The 25407-nt window shown below is 38.3% G+C and overlaps 1 protein-coding gene across 4 annotated transcripts in view; it reads left to right on the top strand.

Moving 5' to 3' along the window:
- The first annotated feature begins 3620 nt into the window (after positions 1 to 3620).
- Positions 3621 to 25407, top strand: part of SEC14L5 (SEC14 like lipid binding 5) — an 81996-nt gene continuing 60209 nt past the window's right edge. For 3 of the 4 annotated variants that reach the window (XM_031944985.1, XM_031944977.1, XM_023497597.2), the window contains exons 1-2: positions 3635 to 3696; positions 4746 to 4821. In XM_031944985.1, coding sequence (XP_031800845.1) covers positions 4759 to 4821 — 63 coding nt within the window. In that variant the 5' untranslated portion in view covers positions 3635 to 3696; positions 4746 to 4758. Of the gene's footprint in view, positions 3697 to 3960; positions 4293 to 4745; positions 4822 to 25407 lie in introns of all 4 variants that reach the window. The other variant, XM_031944969.1, reaches the window with a different exon arrangement.

The raw sequence follows: 25407 nt of genomic DNA, 5'->3' as shown, positions 1-25407 counted from the left end.
CATAACTTTGCCAGCTTCCTGTCCTCAGAACCTACGCATTATTCCCCTCTGGCCTCTGGATACTATGGGCAGAATTCCCAGTTCCTGAGCTTGGTCCAGGACCCATCTTGGACATCAATTTGCCGGCCTGGAGGGCCTTGATAATCCAGCTGGAGGAAGGTCCATTCACTAAGGACCACATTTTTTATGTCTTGAAGTTTGAATTGATAGGGACCCTGAGGTGTTGAAAACTTTTTCCCTATGGTTGATCAATAGGAGCTTTCCCCTTTAAAATTCCTTGTGTTAACCTGATTAATATAGAAATATTTTGCATGATTGTACATGTATCAAATTGCTTATCTTTTTCAAAGAAAGGAGAAGGTAAGGAGGAAGGGAGAGAATTTGGAACTCAGATTTAAAAGATGAATTTTAAAAATTGTTTTTAAAGGCAAGTGGGAAAAATAACACATTACTTAAAGATGAAAAGAATTCCCTGTGTTCTGTGTTCCTTTTGCTAAGATCATTCAGATCTTTGGTATCTCTTTTGGGAGTCCATTCTAGGAGCAAGAGGTTGGGGGTGGTGAATGTGGGGGATGGAAGGTTGCAGGAGTCCTCAAATTTTTTAAATAGGGGGCCAGTTTACTGTCCCTCAGACTGCTGGAGGGCTGGACTATAGTAAAAACAAAAACTTTGTTTTGTGGGCCTTTAAATAAAGAAACTTCATAGCCCTGGGTGAGGGGGATAATCGTCCTCAGCTGTCACATCTGGCCTGCGGGCCAGTAGTTTGAGGACCCCTGGAACTTTAGGGATTTGCTTTGATATGAAATCTAAATAAAGCATTTGTGCTATGTTGGGATAAAATCTCTAGTACTTTGAAAGCCAGAAAGGGGAATTCCAAAGATTAGCCTACAGAATAAGGCAGGATCCTGCGGCATGGTAAACTGTCCTTCAAAAGTCAGTAATTACTGTTATCAGAGGATCATAGATTTAAATTTGATGGATGAATCAACATTGTTATTGAACATTTAGCACTTAGTATGAGCCAGCAGTGTGCTAGCCTAATGAGGAAAACAAAAGAAGCATGGTTTTTGCTCAAAAAGACATTAGAATCGAGTTAGGGAGAACTATTTAACACACATGAAATAATTAGAAAACCATTCAGTGTTAAGCTTTGAATAACTATGGGCAATTTGGGACAGCAGTTTGATGTGATGTGACATGGAAGGGCACTGGATAGGGACTAAGGAGACCCAGGTTCTAGTCTTAGCTCCCCCACTAATTTGGTATGTCAGTTTTTCTATCTGGGCCTCAATTACCTTATCTATAAAATGGGGGAAGTTGGATTAGAAGATTACCACAGTTCCTTCTAGTAGTAATTTAATTTAATGCCACTTAATTCAACAAACATTTATAGATTGTGAACCAGGTCCACTGAGGAAGAGAAGACAATTATATTTTATAACACTATCTACATATAATAGAGAAGCATAGAACCTAAAGAGCTGTTTGTTTGGTCTAATGGAGAAGGTTATTACAACTAGGAATAAAGAAGCCATTATCTAGAAAGTGGCATTTGAGCTAGGATATAAGGATGGGTAGGAATTTAGCAGGCAAAGAAGCAGAGGTGAGAAAGTCTAGGACTCAGAGTAGTTAAATATACCTGGTGTATAGAGTAATAGCACGGGGAGTTGTAGGCTGAAAAGATAGGTGCCATCCACATTGTGGAAGGTTTCAAATTCCAAGCAAAAGAGCTTAAATTGCACTTGAGAGATAAGTGAGAGTCATTGAAAATTTGTGAGTGTGCTTAGACTGTGATTCAATAGTATTTTAGTATATCTCATTATTTTTGAATTATCTCATTGACACTATGTGAATTGGAATGTCACTTTATATCTCTGACTTTATTTTCCTCATCTGTAAAAGGGGAGTGATAATATTTGCTTCATCTATTTCACAGGGTTGTTATGAAGATGAGAAAGAAAGCTTTATGTAAGTAATTATTATTCTGGAATTCAAAGAAGAGACAGATCCCTTGGAATTATTATAATTGCAGAAGGCTTCACAAAAGAGACGGAATTCAAACAGGGCATTGAAGGAAAGCACTTTGTAAACCTTAAAGTAAGGATTCTTAAATTGGGCTTTGTGAACTTGTGTTTCTTAAAAATATTTTGACAATTGTATTTCAGAAAAATGTTTCCTTTGTAATAATAATAATCATAATAATCATAACATATTGGATTTGGAAACTGAGAAGGGATCCACTTCATCGGAAAGTCAAAGGAGCCCATGTCACATAGAATGTTAAGAACTCTTAACTTAAAGCAATTTGTAAACGAACTAAAATGCTAATTAATTAATGTTACTTAATAATAAGCATCAAAATGGATGGAATGTTATTATCAGGAGTCAGAAAGTCCCGAATTCAATTTGCATCTTATCTATTTGACTTTGAGCAAAAGTCTTTTAACCTTGGTCTCACTTTCCTCCTCTGTAAGATGGAGATAACAGCACTTTTCTCCCAGGATTGATATGAGGATAAAACGAGATGTTCATAAAGGTTTGTAAGCCTTAAAGCGATATAAAGGACGGACACCTGTGAGTAATAAATCTATTACTATTCCTCCAATTCCTACTTAAAACATATTTATTTCTGATCGTTAAATATTTACTCCTATGTTTCTATTTTCCCTCTTTGTTACAACTCGCCCTCCCACTCATTCAAGCACATAGATCTATTTTTCCACTGTTAGCATATTTTACTCCCAGTCCTATTTTTCCTCTTTCTGTAAGCATCGTCCTAACGCTACTACAAATAACGTGGGACAGTGCGGGGACCCGGTGCCCCGCGGGCAGGTGCGGGAGGCGGGCCGGGCGCAGGAGGCGGCTCTCCGGGGACCTCTGGCGGTTGCGTGAGGGGGGACAAGGAGGAGGGGCTGGGGAGAGAGTCTGACCGGAGGGAGAGGCAGGAGGGAAAGGCAGCCTCGGAGGGGGCGTGGATTTGGGGGGGGGGGGGGGGGGGGGGGGGCGCGGGGGGCTGGATTGGATGGGGGCGTGGCTGGTTGAGGTCTGGAGGGGCGGGGCTCCACTTTGGAACTCCCCTCCCGCTGACTTGCGGGGCTGGTTCCCTCCCCCTGCGGTCCCCGAGACCGCTGGCGGTCTCCCGGAGTTTGTTTTGGGGTTCCAGTCTTCCTCTGCCCCACATGGGCGGCCAGGCTCGGGCGGGGGCGGGGGCGGGGGCGGGGTAGGGCGGTCCCAGCTGCGGCCCGAGCGCAGGCTGGCTCCGCGCCTCCTGCCTCTCTGGGGCCGCCAGAAATAGCAGGAGCCGGTGGCGAGCCGCGGGTTTCCTCCGCGTGTCTCCGGGCTCGATGCGCGGCCGCGGGGGCCGGGGCTAGGAGTTTGGGGGCCCGGAGTTCGGGCGCCTCGGGGCGCGGCTGCCGCGTCCCTCCCGGAGAACTTTGCTCGGGGAGAGCCTTGCCCCGCCGCTGCCCGGGAGAGCCTTGCCACGCCGCTGCCCGGGAGAGCCTTGCCCCGCCGCTGCCCGGGAGAGCCTTGCCCCGCCGCTGCCCGGGAGAGCCTTGCCCCGCCGCTGGGAGCTGCCGCTGCCCGGGAGAGCTTGCCCCGCCGCTGGGAGCTGCCGCTGCCCGGGATCGTGGCGGGGGCGGCGTTGGGCCCGGGCTCTGGTCCCTCGGGGAGGACGGCGGCCCCGGCGGAGCACAGGTGCAGGCTTGTGCGCGCGCGCCGACCCCTCCGGGATGCGCGCTGGGGGCGTCTGGGGTGCGGGGGCACGTGAGGGGTTCGTGCAGGCAGGGGTGGGCGTGTGGCGGCGGGGCTGTGGGAGAGTTTGAGGGGGGCTGTGCGTGCGTGCAGGCTTAATGTACGCGGCCAAATAAGGGGAGGGGGAGTTGTTCCTGTTCGGGTTCGCCGGTGAGGAGTCATTTCCCCCCGGGAAGGCGGCACCCAGACCGTGATTTCATTGTCTAGGGACCATCTCCTAATCGGTGCAGATAGGCGATTGCTCTGCAAATCAGTCTTGGAGGGCTGAGCCTGGGGCACCCCAAGGTCCGGGAGCCCTGGTTTTCCAGATCCTGAGACCGGCTCCCTATTTGCCATGCCCTCGCCGCCTCAGATTCGGAGCTAGAAATTCAGTTCGGCTACTTCGCTTGCGACTCCAGAAGTGGCGTGACTCAAGTCGCAAAGATATAAGGGGAAGGAAGAGGCGAGCCTTGAACTCGAGCCCACCGACTCCTGAGCCCGTCTTCTTTCCGTTATCCCTGGATGCCTTACTTGCAGGGGATGCGAAGGCTGTGTTATGGGTATGCTCATCCTTCAGGGTGAACTTCCACCTTGGGGTAGGGACAGAACTGATGGTTAGGAACCAGGGACAGTTACCACCGGAAGTAGCTCAGCCTTCCAAGAAACTTACACTCGAACGCTAGTGTCTTCCCTTTATCCTATCTATCCATATTTTCCTATTGTCTCCCTCATGAGACCGTGAGGTCCTTGAGATAAGGGATTTCTTATTTATTTATCTATTTATTTATTTATTGTGTTTCTTTGTATCTCCAGCACTTAGCACAGTGCCTGGCATATAACCAGTCCTCAATAAATGCTTGTTGACTTGATTTGAGTGGCTGGAGTCCAGTGTCTATTGTTTCCATACCACTGCGCAGCGTGTAGAGTGTGAAACATCCTCTTTTCAGAGTTAGGAAGCTACAACTTGATTTAATTAAAAATAATAAAACAGTTCTCTATTGTTTGGATTGCAGGTCCTAGGTGAAAATGGTCCAGAAATATCAGTCTCCAGTTCGAGTCTACAAATATCCCTTTGAGCTGGTCATGGCGGTAAGTGCGGACATGGGTATGTGTCAAGTGAAGAAAGGTGACCATCTCAGACTCCCTCTCTGGGAAGAGAAATCCTAGAAATCAGCTTTGGGCATGCAATCTATTATTTATATATTTATTAAATCCCTGTCAGCTAAACCATGAAGCTTAGCTGCCCTTGAGACTTTTTGTCCTCCCTGAGCATCCTAATGGAACTTGAGCTAGATTGTGGTGAAGGCAAGGTGGTCAGGTGATTTGGATATTGGTATTCAGTTTCTGAGTTTTAGTTACCATTTTTGGATCTTGAATAAATTGACTACTCTTTCCTCAGTTTTCTTTTTTTTTTTTTTTAATAATCTATTTTATTTTATTTTTTTTTAATTTAATAGCCTTTTATTTACAGGTTATATGCATGGGTAACTTTACAGCATTAACAATTGCCAAACCTCTTGTTCCAATTTTTCACCTCTTACTCCCCCCCCCCCCACATGGCAGGATGACCGTAAATGTTAAATATATTAAAATATAAATTAGATACACAGTAAGTATACATGACTAAACGTTATTTTGCTGTACAAAAGAATCAGACTTGAAATATTGTACAATTAGCTTGTGAAGGAAATCAAAAATGCAGGTGGGCATAAATATAGGGATTGGGAATTCAATGTAATGGTTTTTAGTCATCTCCCAGAGTTCTTTCTCTGGGCATAGCTGGTTCAGTTCATTACTGCTCCATTGGAAATGATTTGGTTCATCTCATTGCTGAGATGGCTAGGTCCATCAGAACTGGTCATCATATAGTACGTTGTTGAAGTATATAATGATCTTCCTGGTCCTGCTCGCTTACTCAGCATCAGTTCGTAAGTCCCTCCAGGCCTTTCTGAAATCATCCTGTTGGTCATTTCTTACAGAACAGTAATATTCCATACTATTCATATACCACAATTTATTCAGCCATTCTCCAATTGATGGACATCCATTCATTTTCCAGTTTCTGGCCACTACAAAGAGGGCTGCCACAAACATTCGTGCACATACAGGTCCCTTTCCCTTCTTTATAATTTTCCTCAGTCTTCTTGACTTTGAAGTGGTGATAACAGGGTTAAAAACAAATATGTGGTGATTTTGCAGGGGGATACACTAAGAATTGTTGCTTGGATGAGAGTTATAAGCTTTGCAGTGTTACAAGAGTTTTTAGGTGAAGCTTGTGACTCTTTGTATAGAAATACTCTTTATTTTGTGTGTGGGTGTTTGTGGTGGGAAGAGAAGAGGGAATAGGAGAGAAGAGAGAGGAAGGGAAAGAGAAATGGAAGAGAGGGAAAAAAAGGGGAAAGGGAAAGGAGAGGGGGAGGGAGAGAGACGGAAGAAAGGAGAGAGGAGAGAACAGGAGAGGGAGAGGGGTAAAGGAAGGAGAAAGAGAAGTAAAAGGAGGGGAAAAGAGAAAGTGGGGTGAACGGGGAGAGAGAGAGGAAAAGAGTGAGAGGAGAGAGGAGAGGAAGGAGAAAAAATGAGGAGAGGGAAGGACGAGAAATGGAAGGAGAAGAGGGAAAAAGAGAGGTAGAAGAAGGAGGGAGAGAGAAGGGGAGGAAAGAAAGGAAGAAAGGAGGAAAAGAATATTATTTTGAGTAAATATCAAGACATCTCCTACCTACTTATCGCCTTCTCTTTCCTACTTGTTGCCCTATCTTGTGCACCAGAATTTTAGGGTGTGTAGTATATGTGTGTATGTGTATGTGTGAGCTTTGGGTAAAAGGGTGTTATTCTTAAACTTTGAAAGACATTATAACTTGTCATTCTAAGGGTTATAGATCTGGAAGTGGACCTTTGAGGTCTTATGGTTCATTCCTTTCATAGAATCATATAATTTCAGAATTGGAAGGGACCTTAGAAGGGCCAATTTGTTATAAACTAGAAATCTCCTCCACAACTTGTTCAACAAATAATCAAAGAATCTTTGCTTGAAGATCTCCAGAGAAAGAAAACTTTGCTTTGTCCCAAGGCATAACATACTATTTTGAACAGATCTAATCATTAAGAAGTTCTCCCTTATGTTTGGCTAAAATTTGCTTCCATGTAATGTAATTGGTCTCAGTTTTGCCCTTTGAAACTAAGCAAAGCAAGTTTAATATCTTTTTCACCTGGTGGCACTTCAGATAGCTGAAGACAGTTATGTGTATTTAGTTTGTTTTTTGCCCCCAGTAGATTAAATGTCCCATTTCCTTCAGCAGATGCTTGTATGATGTGGTTTCAAAGTTCTTTATCATCTTAGTCATTTGCCTAAATATAATACTCCCAATGTGGGCTTAACAGCTTAGCATATAGTGAGACTATCAGTTCTTTTATTCTGTACCCTATAGCTCTAAAAATGAAGACAAAGACGAATTGGGTTTTAGGGCCTCTGTTGTCACACTGCTGACATATCGAGGAAAGAAGGAAGGAAAAAGCATTTATTAAATGCCTACTATCTGCCTGGCACTCGGTAATAATAGTAGCTAGTTTCATGTAGCACAGTAAGGTGTGCAAAGCATTATATTTCACTTGATCCTTACCATGACCCTGGGAAGTAGGTATTATTTTGATTTGTATTTTATAGTTGAGGAAGCTAAGGCGATTAGAAATGAACTGACTTACCCAGACTCATATGTCTGGTAAGTATCTGAGGCTGATGATGAAATTATCTGCTCCTAAACTGAGATTGTGGTCCACTAAACCTTTTACATAAAAACCCCTTCCACCCCTCATAAGAATGGTTCTCTAACAACTTCTCTATCCTGTACTTGTGTAGGATATCCTATCCAAGGGTAGAACTCTATATATTTCCATAAAGTCCTTCCCTGCTATATTTTCATTTCAGAGATGAAAGCAGCTGAATCTAAGCTTTGTCTGATCCTACCAAGCTGGAATGGTTTGGCTTATGATTCAGAGGCAGACTCTCTATCTTCTGAGGACTAATCTAGTTAAGTTAGTACCAAAGGGTTGGCCAGTGGTGATGAATGTTTCTTGGCCACAGCAATTCATTAGGCCATCTCCTAAGTTATTGAGGGATTGTGATCTGCATTGATGCAGAAATAGCTACAAAAATGAAATCATAGAATCTCGAAATATATTTCATCTTATTCAATTTGGCTTTTTGTTCCAATCTATTTAGATAATTTTGGATCCCAGTTCTTTCATTTAATTTAGTAGCTACCCCTTTCAGTTTTTAGTCATCTGCAAATTAGATAAGTATATCATCTATGCCTTCATCCAAATCATTGATAAAAGTATTGAACAGAACATTAAAAAAAAATTGTCTTCATTGACATAGAAACCTCCAGGTGAGAAAATCCCCTCTCCCAAATTCATATTTAAAATTACTCTTCAATTTACAGTCTTAGAGAGCTTCCAGAACTTCTGTGAGTTTTAGTGATTTGCCCAGAACCACATAGTGAGAATGTGTCAGTGGGAGGGCTTGGATCCCAGTTCTTTCATTTAATTTAGTAGCTACCCCTTTCAGTTTTTAGTCATCTGCAAATTAGATCCATCCAACTCAGGTCTTCCTGATACTGGGGTTAGTTCTCTAGCCATTGTGCCACACTGCCTCTTTTCGGGTTGATAGTGATCACTATTCTTTAGGTCTGGTCATTTATCTACTTTGAATCTAGATAATGGTGGATCTATATCATGTTTGTTATCTTTTCTACAAGGATAATGAGAAAGAAATTGCCACAAATCTTTCTAAAATCAAAGCAAACTCAGATTTTATCACATTCCCCTGATTGTACCGGTTTAGAAGCCAGGGAATATTGTAGAAAAAATATTGTATTTTGAGTCAAAACACTTAGGGCTGAATATCATTTTGGCTATAGATGACCTGTGTGACCTTGAGAGAAGCATAATCCAAAGGCCTCAATTTCCTTATCTGTAAAATGAAAGCTTTGAACTCAGTAGTCCCCAAAACACTCTCACAAATTGGATCTGTAATAATCTGTTCTAGTATTATTGACTAGGAATTAAGGTCAAACTCATTGACATATAGTTTTAAGAACCCAATTTCCCATTTTTGAAAATGGACACATCACCAATCTTGTGATGTCTCTTTCATTTTCTTCATCTCCTTCCCTCCTCCATTTTTTTTTTCTCAATTATCCCTAAGAGCAGTCACCTCTGCAGTCCTTGATTCTGTTTTCTACAAAGATAAGGCATTGTCACATGTCTTTCTGAAATCTGGACATATTATGTCTGTACCACATTTCCCTGGTTGTTTTGGTTGTATTGATATTTTAGATTGTATTTTATTTGGACCTTTTCACTTGAATTTATTAAGCATGGTTAGGTGTTTGTATCTGAACTTCCTCTTAAATATTAGTTTCATTGTTCTCAGTCTGGAACTCATTCTTTTTTGGTCAAGAAAAGAGAAGCAAAACAATAATTGAGTAGTGATAGTACCATTTTCTTTCTGTCATCTATTTTCATTTTTCCATCCAGCTCAAATAATGCTACTATCTTTTCCTTTGTTATCCTGATGTCTTTTTTTTTTTTTTTTTTGATCTTAGCATTCAACATAAACTCTAACTTCTTCTAGGCTTCAGTTTTTCTGACATATTCTTACAGGATCATGTCATTCTTTTGTCTATATTTGTTTTTGTTATCTATCCCTCTCTTCCTCTTCTACTTTCCCTCTCTTTCCCTTTTCCTTATTTTCATTTTCTGTTTGTGTTTAAAAAAATAAAATTGAGTTGGCCAATGAGTTCCCTATGTACCATATCAGCTTTTTTTTTTTTTTTTTTAAATATAGTTCTCCTTTTCCTTCCTCATGGTGATTATTTGCATTTATGTCTTTCTCTTTCATGCAAAAGCTGAATCTCAGTATGAGAATGAGGATTGGAATATTCTATAATTATTAAATTATCTGGGGATATTTCCTAGACCAAGAAAACAAGTCTTATTTCTTTTTTTTTCTTGTCTCAAAGGCCCTTGAGGTCTAGCTTTCCTCCTCTTCCACTGCCATCAACTGACATTGAAAAGTTGCTCCCTCCCATTCAGTCTTGGGCCTGTGATAGTAACACCCCCTCCCTTCTCTCTGAAGAATAAGTACTTCAATGATCAGCTAAGAAGTTAGGTTAAAAAGGCCAACATCGCCCATTGCATCCAAGGCTATCTCCAGTTATATTAATCCATATCTTGCCACTGCACCCTTCGCTCTGGAGGAAAAAGTGAGGTTGATAATTTTGCACAACTCATTCTCACTTAAATCCAAGTCACATGGCCTCACCTTCTGGATGTCATGGTCCTCCTTGAGAACAAAGGACAAACAACAACAAATAAAAGCTTCAAGGGGCTACCCAAAAATATACCATAGAATGAAATTACCCCATGATGGATGTAAATCTGCATCTGAGAAATAAGTGGACCTTGTATTTGCTTGTGGTCAATGGAGAAAAACCTTTTAATATGAAAATGGATAACATTTTCTTGTATTTGTATAGCTTTATATACTTGTATATGCATTATTCCATTTGATTTCTTAAATTCATACTATGAGGCAATTAGGCTAGATATTATTGTCCTTAGCTTACAGATGGAGAAACAGAAGTATAAAGACATTCAGGAATTAATCCAAGACCTTTGAACAAATCAGTGGTAGACTTAGCATTAATGTTCCTGACTCCAAGTATTCAGTATTTTTTTTCCTACTATATCACACTCTTTTTGTACATTATCATATTAAAAACATGTTTAAATTTATCAGATTTTAGTTGTATTTCTAGGAATAATTACAGATCAGTGTCCTGTGATAGTGGATTAGTAGCCATTTTTCATATGATAATGTAAAGAAAGTACATACTATTTTTCACCAAGGGCATGTTTGCATTTCTGAGATGGCAGGCTTGGGCTGGCAATGTAGTCTATTGCTGTAAAAATGGTTTATATGTGGATTAAAGACAAAGGCAGTTGGTGGCTTAATGGATAGAGTGTTATTCTTGTATTCAGGAAGACTGGAGTTCAAACCTGGCCTTAGATGCCTACTAGCTTTGGGACCTTGGGCAGGCCACACCTGTAAATGGGGATAATAATAGCACCTCCCTTGTAGGGCTATTGTGAGGATCAGGTGAGATAATATTTGTAAAAAATGTTTAGCTTGGTTCCTGGAACATGATAGATGCTGTATAAATGTATCGTCTCCTTAAATTTTTGGCCTTCGTCTTCAAAATGTGAAATTAATGAGGCACCAACTTTTGTTTTTTGTTTTCCAAATTTAAAATTCTAGTGGTTTTATCACCTTTATTTCTAAATCTATCCCTTCTTCTAGTTATCCCTTATAACAAAGAATAAAAAAAAAGAAGAAAAAAGCTGTTCAATAAAGCTAATACACAGATCAATTGAGTATATGATATTCTATAACTGTAGTCTCCTATCTCTCAAAGTAGGGATGGAGGTATATATATATATATATATATATATATTTTTTTTTTTTTTTTAACATTTTCTTTAGGGCCAAGCCTAGTCATAATTATGCAGCATTCAGTTGCTTTCTTCCCCTTCTTTCCATTTGCATTGTGTATTCTTTGTGTGTATGTGTGTGGGTGTGTCTACACATACATATATTTATTTATATAATTCTGCTCCATTTTGTATCAATTCATATAATTAAGTTTTCCATACCTTTCTGAATTCTTCATAATTCCAATATATTAATGTACCATCATTTGTTTAGCCATTTTTCAATAAATGCTGCTTTAGCTTTTAATGTTAGAAGAGGATTGTTTAACTCTGGGAAGGAAGTGACAACCTTTCTAGGCCTCAGTTCCCTGATTTGTAAAATGGAAGTTGGGTGAGGGTGATTTTTGTAATGTTATAATTCTTTAGCTCTTTGTAATACTGTGGAGAAATATATATATAACTCTAGAATCTTCATATAATTCCTAAATAAATCATTGTACTTGTAGTTTTGCTTAAGTCACTTAACTTCTTTCTCAGCTTCTCCATCTGCATAATGATGATAATAAAACCTGACCCACTTAGCTCAAAGGTTGGTTGTGATAAATCAAATAGAATAATGTATGTGAATTAAGTTATAACTATGTCAGTTAAATGTAAACTTAATTAACATTGGCAAGGCACTAAAAATAATTTATGTAAAATTTCAAAAACGTGTGCTCTCAAAATTGAAAATGCCTGCTACTGCAAAATATATTAGAACATAATAATAATTAGTATGTTAATATATCATATTGCCTATGGTAACTTTTTTTTAAAGTTTTATTTATGCCTTTTAAAAAATCAGTCATTGTGCAGTATGTCTTCCCCTTTAATTTACTTGTAATAGAAAAAAACAATTAAGATCATAGAATCATGCAATTAGAGCTGGAGAGGACCCTAGAAGTCATGTAGTCCCACTGCTTCATTTAACAGAAAAAGAAACTGAAGGTGTTTTCCAAGGTTACAGCAAGATGGTATTTAAACCTACAAGTTCTGCGACCAAATACCAACTTTGTTTCTGAAGAACCTTATATTCAGTATATATAAAGTATGAGGTATTGACTTGACAACTTACAATTTATTTCTTGGTGTTTGTGAATTGAAGCTTGAACACTTAGTAAGGAATATTCCATTTATAAACTATAAAAAGTGTCCAAACTATTGTTGCTCTAACAATGAATATTTTTTTTGAGCACCTGCTGTTCTCCAAGCACTGTGCTAGTTCAAGGAATCTGACTTGTTAATGCTTTTCTAAAAAGGAAGGAAAATAAAATGCTCTCAAGTATGCTAGTACAGTATTTCTCTGTCCACCAATCCCCTTCAGGAAAGTAACCCTGAGTCATATCAGTGTAATCATCAAACTAGTCTTCTAGCTGTTTACCCAATGCCATTGTCACCAAAATAATTCTTTAACTCCCCTAATGTGAAATTGCATGCTGTGTGTGCAGTGTGTTGTCATTTAAGGTCTTTTAGGGATTTCTAAATTAAGCATTTTTCTTCAGCTAGTTTTAGATGTTAGAGTATCAAGCTTACTATTGACTTTTTTTTTTTAGTATTATCTAAGGATCTAAAGGAAGACTTTTAAAATTCTATTTAGTATGAAAAAAAATCCATCATCCTTTCAAAGTTTCCCTGTTCATAGCCACTCATTGATATTTTATGGAATATGCTGTAGGAAGATAGCCACAGTTGGAGCAGTGAATTGATCCAACTATTCTGGAAATCAATTTGGAATTATACCCATGAAGTCAATAAATTATGCATGCTTTTTGACACAATGATTAACACTACTAGGAATATACTCCAAAGAGATCAGTGAAAGAGGGAAATAACTCATATGTATAAAAATATTTACAATAACCCTTTTTGTTGCAGTGAAAAAATGGAAATTAAAGGCATATCCATGATATGAGAAATAGTATGTTAGTAGAATAGAATAATTCTGAGATGTAAGACATAATAAAAGAGGTATATTAATAGAAACCTGAGAGAATCTAAATAATGCAGCATATAACAGTATATAACATGACTATAATACTGTAAAGTCAAGTCAAGGAGAATTTATTAAGTACTTACTATGATGCAGGCACTATGCTAAGTGCTGGGGATGCAAAAAAAAGTCAAAAACAGTTCCTATCTTCAAGGAATTTAATGGGAGAGACAATGTGAAAACAACTACATATAAGATAAGAACAGGAAAAATTGGAGGTGAACTCAGAGGAAAAGCAATAGAATTAAGGGAGATTAGGAGGGGCTTATTGTAGAAGGTGGAATTTTAGCTAAGACTTGAAGGAAACCAGGCTAGAGAGAAGGGAGAGAATTCTAGGCTTGGGAATATCTAGTGAAAATACAGATTTAAAAGATAAGAGTGTCTTATGTGAACAGCAAGGAAACCAGAGTTACTGGATCAGAACAGACTATCTGTAACATGTAAGAAGATTGGAAAGGTAGAAAGGCTCAATTTTATAAAGGATTTCTAAAGTCAAAAAGAGAATTTTATATTTGATCCTAGGGGTATTAAGGAGCAATGGGATTTATTGAATAGAAGAGTGATATGGTAGGAGCTGTACTTTAGGAAGGTCATTTTGATAACAGAGAAGGATGAAAGGGAATGAGGAGTGACTTGAGACAGATTATTGTTGTCATTGAGTTATTTATTTTCAGTCACATCTGACTCTTTGTGATCCCATTTGGGGCTTTCTTGGCAAAGACACTGGAGAAGTTTGCCATTTCCTTTTCCAGGTCCTTTTATAGATGAAGAAACTGAGAAAAACAGGGTTAAGTCACTTGCCCAGAGGCCACACAGTAAGTGTCTGAATCCAGATTTGAGCTCAGGAAGCTATCTTCCTGAACTCCAGGTCTGACACTTTCTCCATTTCATTACCTCGCTGTCCCATGGGGAACTCGATAAGCTGTGATAGGGTTGCAAGGTTGTAGTGTAATGGCATTGTCCAGGGAGAGAAGAGGGCATAATACAGGAGAAGTTATTAATATGGAACTGATGGGACTTTTGAGACTGGCTGACTGGGAGGATGATGGTACCCTGGACAGAATGGGAAAGTTTAGAAAGGGGGATTTTTTTTTTTTTGAGAATGAAGAAATCATGGAAATGTTTGTAGGGGAAAGAGAAGAAACGAATATATAGGGAGAAACTGAATATTACTAAGAGGGCGAGGATGATAGAGGGGGTAATCTGCTGAAGAAGATGGAGTGGATTGGGATCACTTGTCACACAGTGCTATTTTCCTTGGCAAAATCAAGGACAACTTCTTCATGTGAGATAGATGTTAAAGGAGAAGGTAGTGGGAGAAGGTATCTGTGAGATAAGGAGGAAGGGAGAAGAGGGTGCTCTTCTTGACAAAAGGTCTCAGGTCTTTTTTATTTTCAGATAAAGTTTTTTTTGTTTTTTTTTTTTTTTTTGAGGTAAAGTTCTCAACTGAGAGGATGAGGAGGAGTTGTCATGGGAGGGTTGAATAGGTTTGTGGGTTAGCAAATCAGTTAGGAATGTGTGAAAAGCTTGCCTTGCCATAGTGAGGAGCCTAACTGAGATTATGTAATATAATTGTAAAAAGACTTAAAAACTCTAGTCAGTGATATGACCAATCATGATTTCAAAAGATTGATGAGGAATCATGTATTTCACTTATTGGCAGAAAGGTAATAAACTAGATGTGTAGTCTAGACTACATGGTGTAGAATGAGATATAAATTTTTAGATTTGGGAAATGTGTAGAATTATTTTACTTGACTAAATATTTGTTATAGGGAGAGATCTTATTTATTTTTATTTGGGATATGTGTGTGTATGAGGGAAAATTAAGGAAATCCATGGAGTAATAATAATAAAATAACACAAAAAAGAAAGAAAAGAATAGTAAAACTTTTAAAAAGAAGAAAGTTCAGAAGAGAACAGGGCAAGCAGAGAGAGCAGTGTTGAAATTACCACATTAAGTTTATTATATACTTTAAAAAACCAAGTAAGTAATAGAGATTCTGAGCTTCAAGCATGTACAATATTTGTTTTTTATTCTTTTTTATATAAGGAAATGTTCAATGTAATGAAAAAGAAAATTAAAAATATTCTTTGGAAAAAAGGAAAAAAAATTAGAATTAACAGTGAAATATGTATACCCCAAGTAATTTTTCTAGAATTGAATACCCTCATTTCTCCTCCCAAAGTCTCATTGCTTTTCCTTCAAAACAGCTAGCATTTAATAATATTTATATAGTTCTTTATTGTTTACAAAGCAATTTATGAATATCTCATTCTATCCTCATAATAACCCTAAGTGGTAATTGCTATTATTACTCCAACTTTACAGAAACTTGAGGGCAAACAGACTTCAAGTCTGGTACTCTATCCATTGTACCACCCAGCTCCTTACCACCCAGCTCCATATATATATGTATGTATATTTTTCCCTAAGGTAAATGGTTTCCTCATTATGCATTAAAAAACTTGTTGAAGGTAAGCACAATGGTCCCAGATGAAAGAAGTCCTTGGTTCCCTTCAACAATTAAATCTGTAAAGCATTGTGTACAATGCTAGGGATACCAAGACAAAACCAAAACTTCCTTCCTCTGAGTGGATTATGTTTTTCCGGGGGAAATAGAATTTCCTTGATTCCCCATTCAGCCTGTTTTCCTTTAGGCTCTTGCCATTCAAAGCATTCACCTCTTCTACTTGATTTGTATTTTTTGTTTTGTTTTGTTTTTAATATTCCCATATGAAAAAAACAAAAGTTCCCTATTTCTTGGGTTATAGAGTCAGAAACTTATGAGTAGTGTTTCTTTACCAGGCCTGGCACTATTGTTCCTAGAATTTAGGTTCTGCGTATAAATGATATGTGATTTTAGAGTGGAGAAATTGTAGTTGTAAATTCCCTAGCAATAACCAGTATTATTCTTGATACCATTTCTCCAAAGAATTTTCCTTTTCCCTAAAGTACTTCTTCAACACAACTTTCTTTCAAATATTCAGAAGTAACTTTTCCTCTTAGAAGTCACTGTGAAACAATTGAAATGATTAAATAAATTTCTGGGCAAAGCATCTTTCTTGGGCAAATACTGTGAGGATTTATATTTTTACCGTTGGAGTACAAGCTACCCCCATGCTCCAGCCTTCTGTAAGAGAGACGGAATAGATTGACAGAAGCAGCTTGTAAGAAAAAGCTGCTGCCCACACATCCCTTAGGGACCAGAGAGTACTGTGATTTTTCAGATGATCTCTGGTTCAGCAAATTGAAAGAGCTTCTTGAGAAAGAAAGAAAAAGGGGAACAGATTTTTGTTAGGAGTAGTCTTTTCATAAGGATAGAGGAAGCAGAAGGAGTTATTCTTAAATGCAAAACTGTATAAGGGGATAGAAGTTTGTTCCACTCAGAGGTTTGTGGAGCCAGCCTCCTATTCCCTTCCTTTGCCTTAGTTGATTGTTAAATTTTCAGTGGGCGCATTTACATGTTGGAAATTAGAAAATGCGATAAATCAGGGTTTGATTTATTGCTTTGTTGATTGTTTAAACTTTAAAGAGTCTGGAAGAATATGGTAACCATTTGGACTAAACTTGTGAGTCATGTATATTTTTAATTTTTATTTTCTGGAAAGCTAATATTAAATATTTATCAGCACACTGCTGGTTATATACAGAAAGGCATATTTTGACCCAAGTGCACTAACTACAGAGTATACAAATGGGTAGGGGATAGCAGACAAATGATATGTGCAAAAATGTGTATTCCATTTAAAAATTGGATATCTTCTGCTTCTATTCCACCTTCATTTCCTACATACTCCTAAGTAATCCCAGTATATTCATGTTTCTCAGTATATGTCTATCCTCTCTGTCATCCAGAAAGCATCCCTTAAGACAAATAATAAAAAAGAAAAAAATCAGCTAATTCAGAAAAATTAATCAACATAATCAACCAAGTCCAACATTATACTTAGACCTTACTTCTGTAAAGAATCTCTTCTTTGGGGTCAAATTTATTTGTGACCCTGCATTTTGTTTTCATATTTATTGTTGCTGCTTATTGGTATTTCTATTTGCATTATCTTAGGATAGCTAGGTGGCTCAGCGAATAGCTTGCTAGACCTGGAGTCAGGAAGACTCATCTTCCTGAGTTCAAATGTAACATCTGATACTAGCTATGTGACCCTAGGAAAGTCACTTTTCTTAGTTTCTTATCTGTAAATTGATCAGGAGAAGGAAATGGCAAACCATTCCAATATCTTTGCCAAGAAAACCCTGATTGGGATCATAATGAGTCAGGCAGTACTGAAATGACTGAACAAAAAGTCACTATTTCTGCTTGATTTATTGGATCAGTTCATTCACGTGTTTGCATGCTTCTCTATATTTTTTATATTCATTCTTTCTTATAACAAAGTAACAAGGCATCACATTTAAGTACAACAACTTGGTCATCCATTCCTGGATGATGGACATTTTTTCTCTTTTTTATTAAAGCTTTTTAATTTTCAAAAGATATGCATGGATAATTTTTCAACATTAACCCTTACAAAAACCTTATGTTCCAATTTCCCCTTCTTCCCCTCACCTCCTCCCCTAGATAGCAAGTAATCCAATATGACATTTTCTCTTTTTCCTTTGGCTACTTCAAAAAATATTGCTATCAAATTTTTGGTCTATATAGAATCTTTTTTCCCCCTCATTTTTTATTTCCTTGGGGGCATATGTCTAGGAGTGGGATCTCTGGGTAAAAGAGTAGAGACAAAAAAAAATGTACATTTTTATTTTGTAGACTTCTAATAAAAAGACTGATATGGGAATTTTTGTCATTACTCTCTAATTTCATTGGATTAACTCAGTGGTTCAGGAAATTCAGTCACCAACAGATGGAAGGAAACAATATTTTACAACCTAAACCTATTTGTATGTCCTAGATTTTTCTTGATTTGGAATATAGAGACTGGGCTCAGGTGCTGAACTCACTAAGAGGCTCTGTGTCATAGTTGAAAAACTGGACTTGTAGTCAATCCAAATCTGGATTTAAATATGGGCTTTTCCACTTACTAGATATATGGCTGTGAACTTCTGAGACTTTCCTCATCTGAAAAATGGGGATAACTATGCTCATTGTACTTACTTCATAGGATTGTGGTGAGAGATAATGTTTGAACAGTGCTTTACAAACCATTACAACCTATGTAATTGTCACTTATGTCTGGATTTTAGTGCAGTCAACATAAGTTTTTGTTCTTATGAACTGTTTTACTGAAATCAGTGGGAAATTGAACAGCAATTCTCTTTGATCATACACTCCATGTGTCTCAAGATCCTGGCTGGCTTGGTTCAAATTCATCCTGGATGCTGAGACCACCAGGGAGGGACAGCCGATTATTGCAATTCTCTAGCACTACTTTTCATTCTTTGTAGAAGAGAGAAATTCCTCCCCCTACTCCGTGAGAGTGGGTGAGACTTAACAGCAGAGTTTCTGTATTCAGACACATGGAGACTAGGCAGCACGTTAGCTGACACATTCTGCTAATGCCAGGGCTGCCAGACAGTGCTATTGGAATGTCCTAAAGAGAGAGGACAGAGCACATAGGCTTCCTGAGCACAAGGGAATATGTGATTTTAGTGTGAGGAGGCTGCTGTGGTTGGGATTCAGAGCATGAATGAATAATAGGTGAACCACGGCTAACCTCTCCACCCTACTTTCAGTGTGGGAAGTGAAGCCCGTTAAAAATAGGGAAGCTGTTTCTTATCATTTTTGTTCATGATAGTCAGTAAATTCTGTGAATTTAAATTTCATTTCCCCAAGTACTTTGGTCTTTACTGCTTGTAATATGATACCTGTGGTTTTCTTTTGCGGTTGTGTAGGGGAAAGAATAATAGATCTGGAGTCAGATGACTTAGATTCAAGTCCTTTTTCTTTTACTTATCTGAATGACTTTGGGAAAGTCATTTAAACTTAACTTTCCTCATCTATAAAATAAGAAAGTTGGACTAGGTGGCCTCTGAGATCAACCCTATGTTTTAGTTCTTTCCGCAGAACAATCTTAGAAATACCATCACTAATGCCATGTTTCAAGACAATTTCAATAGACTTGGAAAATGCCATCCACATTCAGAGAGAGAACTATGGGTACTGAATATGGATCAAAGCATAGGATTTTTATCTTTATCTGTTTTTTCCTTTCTCATGTTTTTTCCCTTCTAGTCTGAGTTTTCTTGTACAGTAGTATGGAAATTTGTTTAAAAGGATTGTACATGTTTTTTTTAAATTATAGCTTTTTATTTACAAAACATATGCATGGGTAATTTTTCAACACTGATCCTTGCAAAACCCTCTGTTCCAACTTTTCCCCTCCTTCCCTACATTCCCTTTCCTAGATGGCAGATAGTCCAATACATGTTAAATATGTTAAAGTATATGTTAAAGGATTGTACATGTTTAACCTATATCAGATTGTTTGCTCTCTTGGGGAGGGGGTGGTAAGGAAGAGAGGGAAAAAATTTTGGAATACAAAATCTTACGAAACTGAGTGTTGGAAACTATCTTTATGTGTTTTTGGAAAAATAAGATATTATTGAGGAAAAAAGTGCTAGTTTCAAAAAAAAAAAAAAAAAAACAATTAAAAACAAACCAAAAAGAAAGAAAGAAGGAAGGAAGGAAGACCATCAGCATCAGTCATGGACCAAGAATAGGCAGAAAGTTTCTGCAAATATTTGTTACCTTTGTGCTTTGGACTTACTTGGAAATAATCTTATTAATCACTTAATAATCACTGGGATGCAATAGACCTAGAATTATCTATCATTGGTTTGATTGGACTCAGAACTGCTCTGTGTTCTTTGACTTCCTGTCACCTCTTAGGCTGTGGTTCAGATTTCATTTCTCTGTAACCTGACTAGTAACTACTGTATTACTGACTGACAGGAGTTATCTGAGTAAGTACAGCAAAAAGAAGGCTGGATTTGGAGTCACAGGCTGTGGGTTGTAAATACTATTGGACAAATCATTATCCTCTGTTTCTTCATCTATAAAACTGGGGTGGGATGGGAAGGATAGGTATTGGACCAGATAGTCACTAGTTTCAAGTCCTTAATTTGTGATTCTTGATTCAAGTGTCTTGTATTTGGACTTCTGAACATTCTGCAGCAGTCTGGATAAAACTGGTTGCCATGATAATTTTGGTTTTGTCTCATGTGTATTGCAATCTGGCTTCTGCCTGAATATCAGAAGCTTCTTCAGCCATTTGGGAATTAGGATGCCTGTTAAGCCATTTCTTATATGAGAAGCAAAGAATTGGATATAAAGTGAGGCAAATTTTCAGTCCTTCTTTTGGAGGAATTGGGAAACTGCCTCAGTATATTCTTTACTAAAATCTATGGGTTGGATTTTATCAACATTTCTTCATTGTATTTGTATGGGAAATTGTCTTCAACAAGACTAAATTATGATCTTTTTGAGGGCAGGGATTGTATCTTGCCTCTTTTTTGTATTCCCTATACTTAGCACAATGCCCAAGCACATTGTAGGTACTTAACAGAAGTTTACTTATTGATTAGGAATTCAATTCAATTCAACAATTATTTATTAATTATTAAAATGTGTCAGACACTGTGGTCTCACTGGAGAGGGAGGGAGAGAGGAAGGGAGAGAGAGAGAGAGGGAGGGAGAGAAAGAGAGAGAGAGAACTTTTAACCTTAAAGATCTTATAGTCTAACAAGGGTAAAGAATATAAAGAAATAGAAGTGAATACCAAATACATACAAAGGCATTTTGGGAAGAGGTGAGAGGAAGATAAGATGAGGAGAATCACCTTGAAAGACCTGGAACTTGAACTTGGTATTCCCAGAGATAGAAGTGAGGAGGGAGTACATTCCAGGCATAAGACTGGCCTGTGAAAATTCCTAGAGACTGGAGTTGGCTTGCTTAGCAAGGAAGCAACAAGGAGATCACTCCCACTAGAACATATTGATAGCATGAGAGGAAAGTAGTGTGATAGTTTGGAGCCAGGTCAGGGAAAGGCTTTAAAAGTCAAACAGGAGTTTATCGTTGAAATAACTGAGAGATGCTGAAGCATCATGAGAAGACTTCTGATCTAAAAATATCAGTTTGGCAGCTGTATGAAAGATGAATTGGAGAGAGGAAAGACTGGAGGGTGGGAAATGAGTTAGGAGATAATTGCACTGTTTCAGATGGAAAGTGATGAAGACCTAAAGAGCCATAGTCTTAGGCTTCTTCTCTAGAACTTTACCCTGTTTTTGGTGTGTGAAACTTTCCCCTGGCTTAAGATTTCATGTTTCATCACAATCTGATGGGAAGTTCTTAGCATTAAATTCATGTGTATGTGTGTATACCTATAAATGTGCACATATATACATATATGTACCTCTGTCTATCTTCTATAATTATATGAGACTCATGGGAATTGAGATTCAGCATATTTTTCTGAGAGATCCCAAGGATACTTTTGAATAGAGAGTTTCTCTTACATCTAACTCATCTCAAAATGCTTCCTGACTTAAAAGACTTAATTAGATTCAAACCTGATGTCAGTAACACATCTTTGAATTGAACAGGCAGAATCAGCATTGCTTTGGTATTCCTTAACCATTTACTGTGGGAGGGCTGTATGCACATGAAGTCAAGCTTCCTTTAACTTGTACAAAAGGCTTCTAGAGATTGGCAGTGTGATGCTCTGTAGCCAGAAAGAGAAAGAAGGGTTTTTCTTTTCTTTTCTTTCTTTCTTTCTTTCTTTCTTTTGCAAATACAGCTTATCTGTATTTTATAGACCCATGAAAACTCAGCATTTATCTCAGAAATACAATATCTTCTTGTTTGGGGACTTTTGGTGGAGAGAAATGAATGAATTTGGGATTTTTTTGGGGGGAGGGGTTATATCTGGATCCTTGGTTGGCATATAATATCTTAGTAGGAAGTACCAGAATATCACCATTTATGTGTGTAACTTTGAGCAATTCATTCAACTTCCTTAGGTCTTAGTTGTTCCCAATATAAAATGGAGTTGTGTGGCCGTGGAGTAGCTATACTCTGAGGTCCCTTTTGGTAGCTCCATTGTCCTAAGACTACCTGTATAACAAGTGAAAAAAAAAACCCTTATATATCATTGCAGAGGATGGTCTCACGTGGAACCCTGCTTGTATTGCTGCCCTCACACCAGCTATTCCAACCCTGTTGTGACTTGTTCTGGAGTTTGTGCCAGATGCCTTTCTGGAGTGTAGGGAGAGGCTCATGTGTCCCTCTCAGATTTTATAGCAGGAGGGGCTGTAACCAAATACCCAGAGCTGCCTTCCAGCCCTGCAGGCACCGGACAGCTCCTGACTGAGCTGTTGCCCGCCTGTATTTAGACAGCATGAATAGGTTTGTGTCTTATTTGTGTTTAAAGCTTGGGTTGGGATCCCAATCACTGTGCTTACTATGAGGCAGACACTGTGCATAGAGAATAGGAGCATTCCTTCCTCATCCAGATCTTTTCTTGAATCCTTTTATTTTTTTCCTTTCCTTTTCTTTTGCCTCTGTGATCATGTTATCACTCTTCAAATTTTCAGAGTATTTTGCCTAGGTCTCTTCTTCTTTCCACATTACAGTAACAGAATTTCAGAGTTGGAAGAGACCTCAGAGGCTAGCTAGTCTACTGGCAGTAGATAATTCCTCTGTAAGAGAAGTTATTGAGGAGGTGTTCCCCCACCATGTCTGATCTTTTTCTCTGGAATAATTGCATACTCTAGTTTCTTGTTGAAGGACACAAACTTTGGGATGCTCCTTAATGGTTTTTGTGACTGAGTGAGGGGCCATGTGGAGGATGTCAGTCTACTGAGCTTGGAAGACCTCCTTCAGTAGAGGCTATAAGAGAAAGTGAGGACACTCACCTTCTCTCTTCTTTTGAGGGCTTTAGCAACTCTTCCAACTATTTCTCATTTGTAGTGAGGTAGGAAGAAGGATTTTCTCTTCTCTTCCCTCCTCTCATCTTTGCTCCCTCAACAGCAATGAGGGCTTTGTCTACCTTTATATTTCCTTCCTCCTTCCCTCTTTTCCCTCCTTCCTATCTTCTTCTCTCTCCTTACCTTCCTCCCAACTCTCCTCCTCTGTATCTTCCCCTTCCTCTTCCTCATTCTCCTCTCCCTCTTAGTCCTCTTGGTTCTCTTTCTCTTCCTTCTCCTCTTCCTCCTTCCTTTTTTATTCTCCTCTTTTCTTTTCTCTCTGTCCCTCCCTTCCACTCTTCCTTTCTCTCTCTGTCTCTCTCTTCTCTCTGTCTCTCTCTATCTGTCTCTCTCTCTCACTCTTACTCTCTCCCCTCCTCTCTGTCTCTGCCTCTCCTTTTTCTAACTACCCTTAATAACAAATAGATGTAGTCAAGGAAAGAAAATCATTATATTCACCACATTCTGAAAATGAATGTCTCTCATTGTGAGTTGTCACTCAATGCTCAGCATGGCATGTTGCTTGTGGGCACTTTATAAATGTTTTTAGAATAATTGAATGGTTTGGTGAATGTGCACATAAAATTAAAAAGAAATCAAACCTTTTTTTGAGGGTAAAAAAATCACTCCACAGCCCTCTTTTGAAAAGAACTAGCAAATCTATTCAATATGTACAAGAAATAATCTTTTAAAAACTCACAGTAGTTCCATATTTTGGAAAGAAAAGGGAGGGGAAAAACAGTGGTAATATAGAGAAAATAAAGGAGAAGGCAGGAGTGAGGAACATGCATGAAGTGGGAAGAGACAAATAGATGGATGAGAGAAAGAAAAGGCAGGGGCCCTCCTTGGGTTTTAGAATTGAGTGTGTGGGTTGAAAAGGAAAGTGTTCTTGTCAAGCCCTACTGTTCACTGGTGCTGAGGACACTAAACTAAGCTATTACTTTCCTTTGAATTCTGATGAGTTTTCTGACAGTTTAGAATAGTTCTTTCTGCCTTTTTCTTTTTTTTCCCTTCAAATTTCAAAGTTTTATTTTTGCTGTAAGAATTTCTTTTCCTATGGAATTCTGAAGACTTTATGTGTAGGAAGGAATGAGAATGAGAATCAGAAATTCTTTTTGGAATCCTGGAGATGCTGGCTAAATTCACTTGCTGCCTAACTAGCACATGATATCTTATTGTCTTCTCTTTGTAATTTGAGAGATCAAGGCTTCCTCATTCTACAATGCCTGAAGGTTACATGGGAAAACAATATCTTTTGTTAGTACTGTTCTCAGGCTAGCAGGTCAGATGAAATTAAGCTGAGGGCTACAAAGCATAAACTATAGGCTCCCCTCCCAGTTCTAGAAATAAAACTAGTGGGGTGAAGGGACTGGCCAGAGGCTGAGATCTATTGACTGACCTGGGGCTTTAGGAAAGAAATAATTGTCTTTGAACGTTTTGCTTTTATTAAAGGAATTCTGGGAGCTTTAGGATATTTTTTTCCCCAATTTTTGTAGGTATCCAGATGGTCCAGCATGTTGAATCTGGGATTGCCAAGTGGAATGTATTACTATAATGGAAAAAAAAAACATGGGATTTAAAGGGTCAGAAGTTCTGTGATGTAGGCCCTATATAACCTTGTGATGTAGGGTCCAACTAAAATTTCATATTTGTTTTATGCTTCTATTATTTATCTCTTGCCATGACCATTACCCAAGTCTCTATCTGTATATCTTCACAGAAGGATTTATTTGATGATACTTCTTTCTGAATCAAGGGACATAAAGTGGCATGTCACCTTGGGGGACAGGAGCATCAATCAACTGGACAAAATAGGGGTTTGAGATTCCTTCTGTGGACTATGTATGAGGGAAACCTTAGCTCCAGGTCTTTTCTCAAGTCTACAAAGCTTAAATTGTGGGTTGTGACCCTGTATGGGGTCATATAATTGAATGTGGGATCCACAAAAATTTGGCAACAGTAAAAGGTATCAAAAATTCCTCCAAGATTCAATTCTTTATGTAAAAATAAATAGGCTTATCCATTTTATTAGCATAAATGGTAAAATTATTCATATATCAAATAATCATTTTAAAATAAAAAAATTTTTATGATTTATTATCAGTAAATGTTTCACTTGTATACCTATTTTATATACCTATATTCCTGGGGTCATGTAAAATTTCCTCTGGTGAAAAGAGGTCCTGAGTGGAAAAAAGTTTAAGAAGTCCTGATTTAAACTAATTATTCA

The sequence above is a fragment of the Sarcophilus harrisii genome, chromosome 1, assembly GCF_902635505.1.
Source record: "Sarcophilus harrisii chromosome 1, mSarHar1.11, whole genome shotgun sequence".
NCBI classification, from domain to species: domain Eukaryota; kingdom Metazoa; phylum Chordata; class Mammalia; order Dasyuromorphia; family Dasyuridae; genus Sarcophilus; species Sarcophilus harrisii.
Note: the sequence above shows the minus strand (reverse complement) of the source record. Positions and strands in the feature narration are given on the sequence as shown.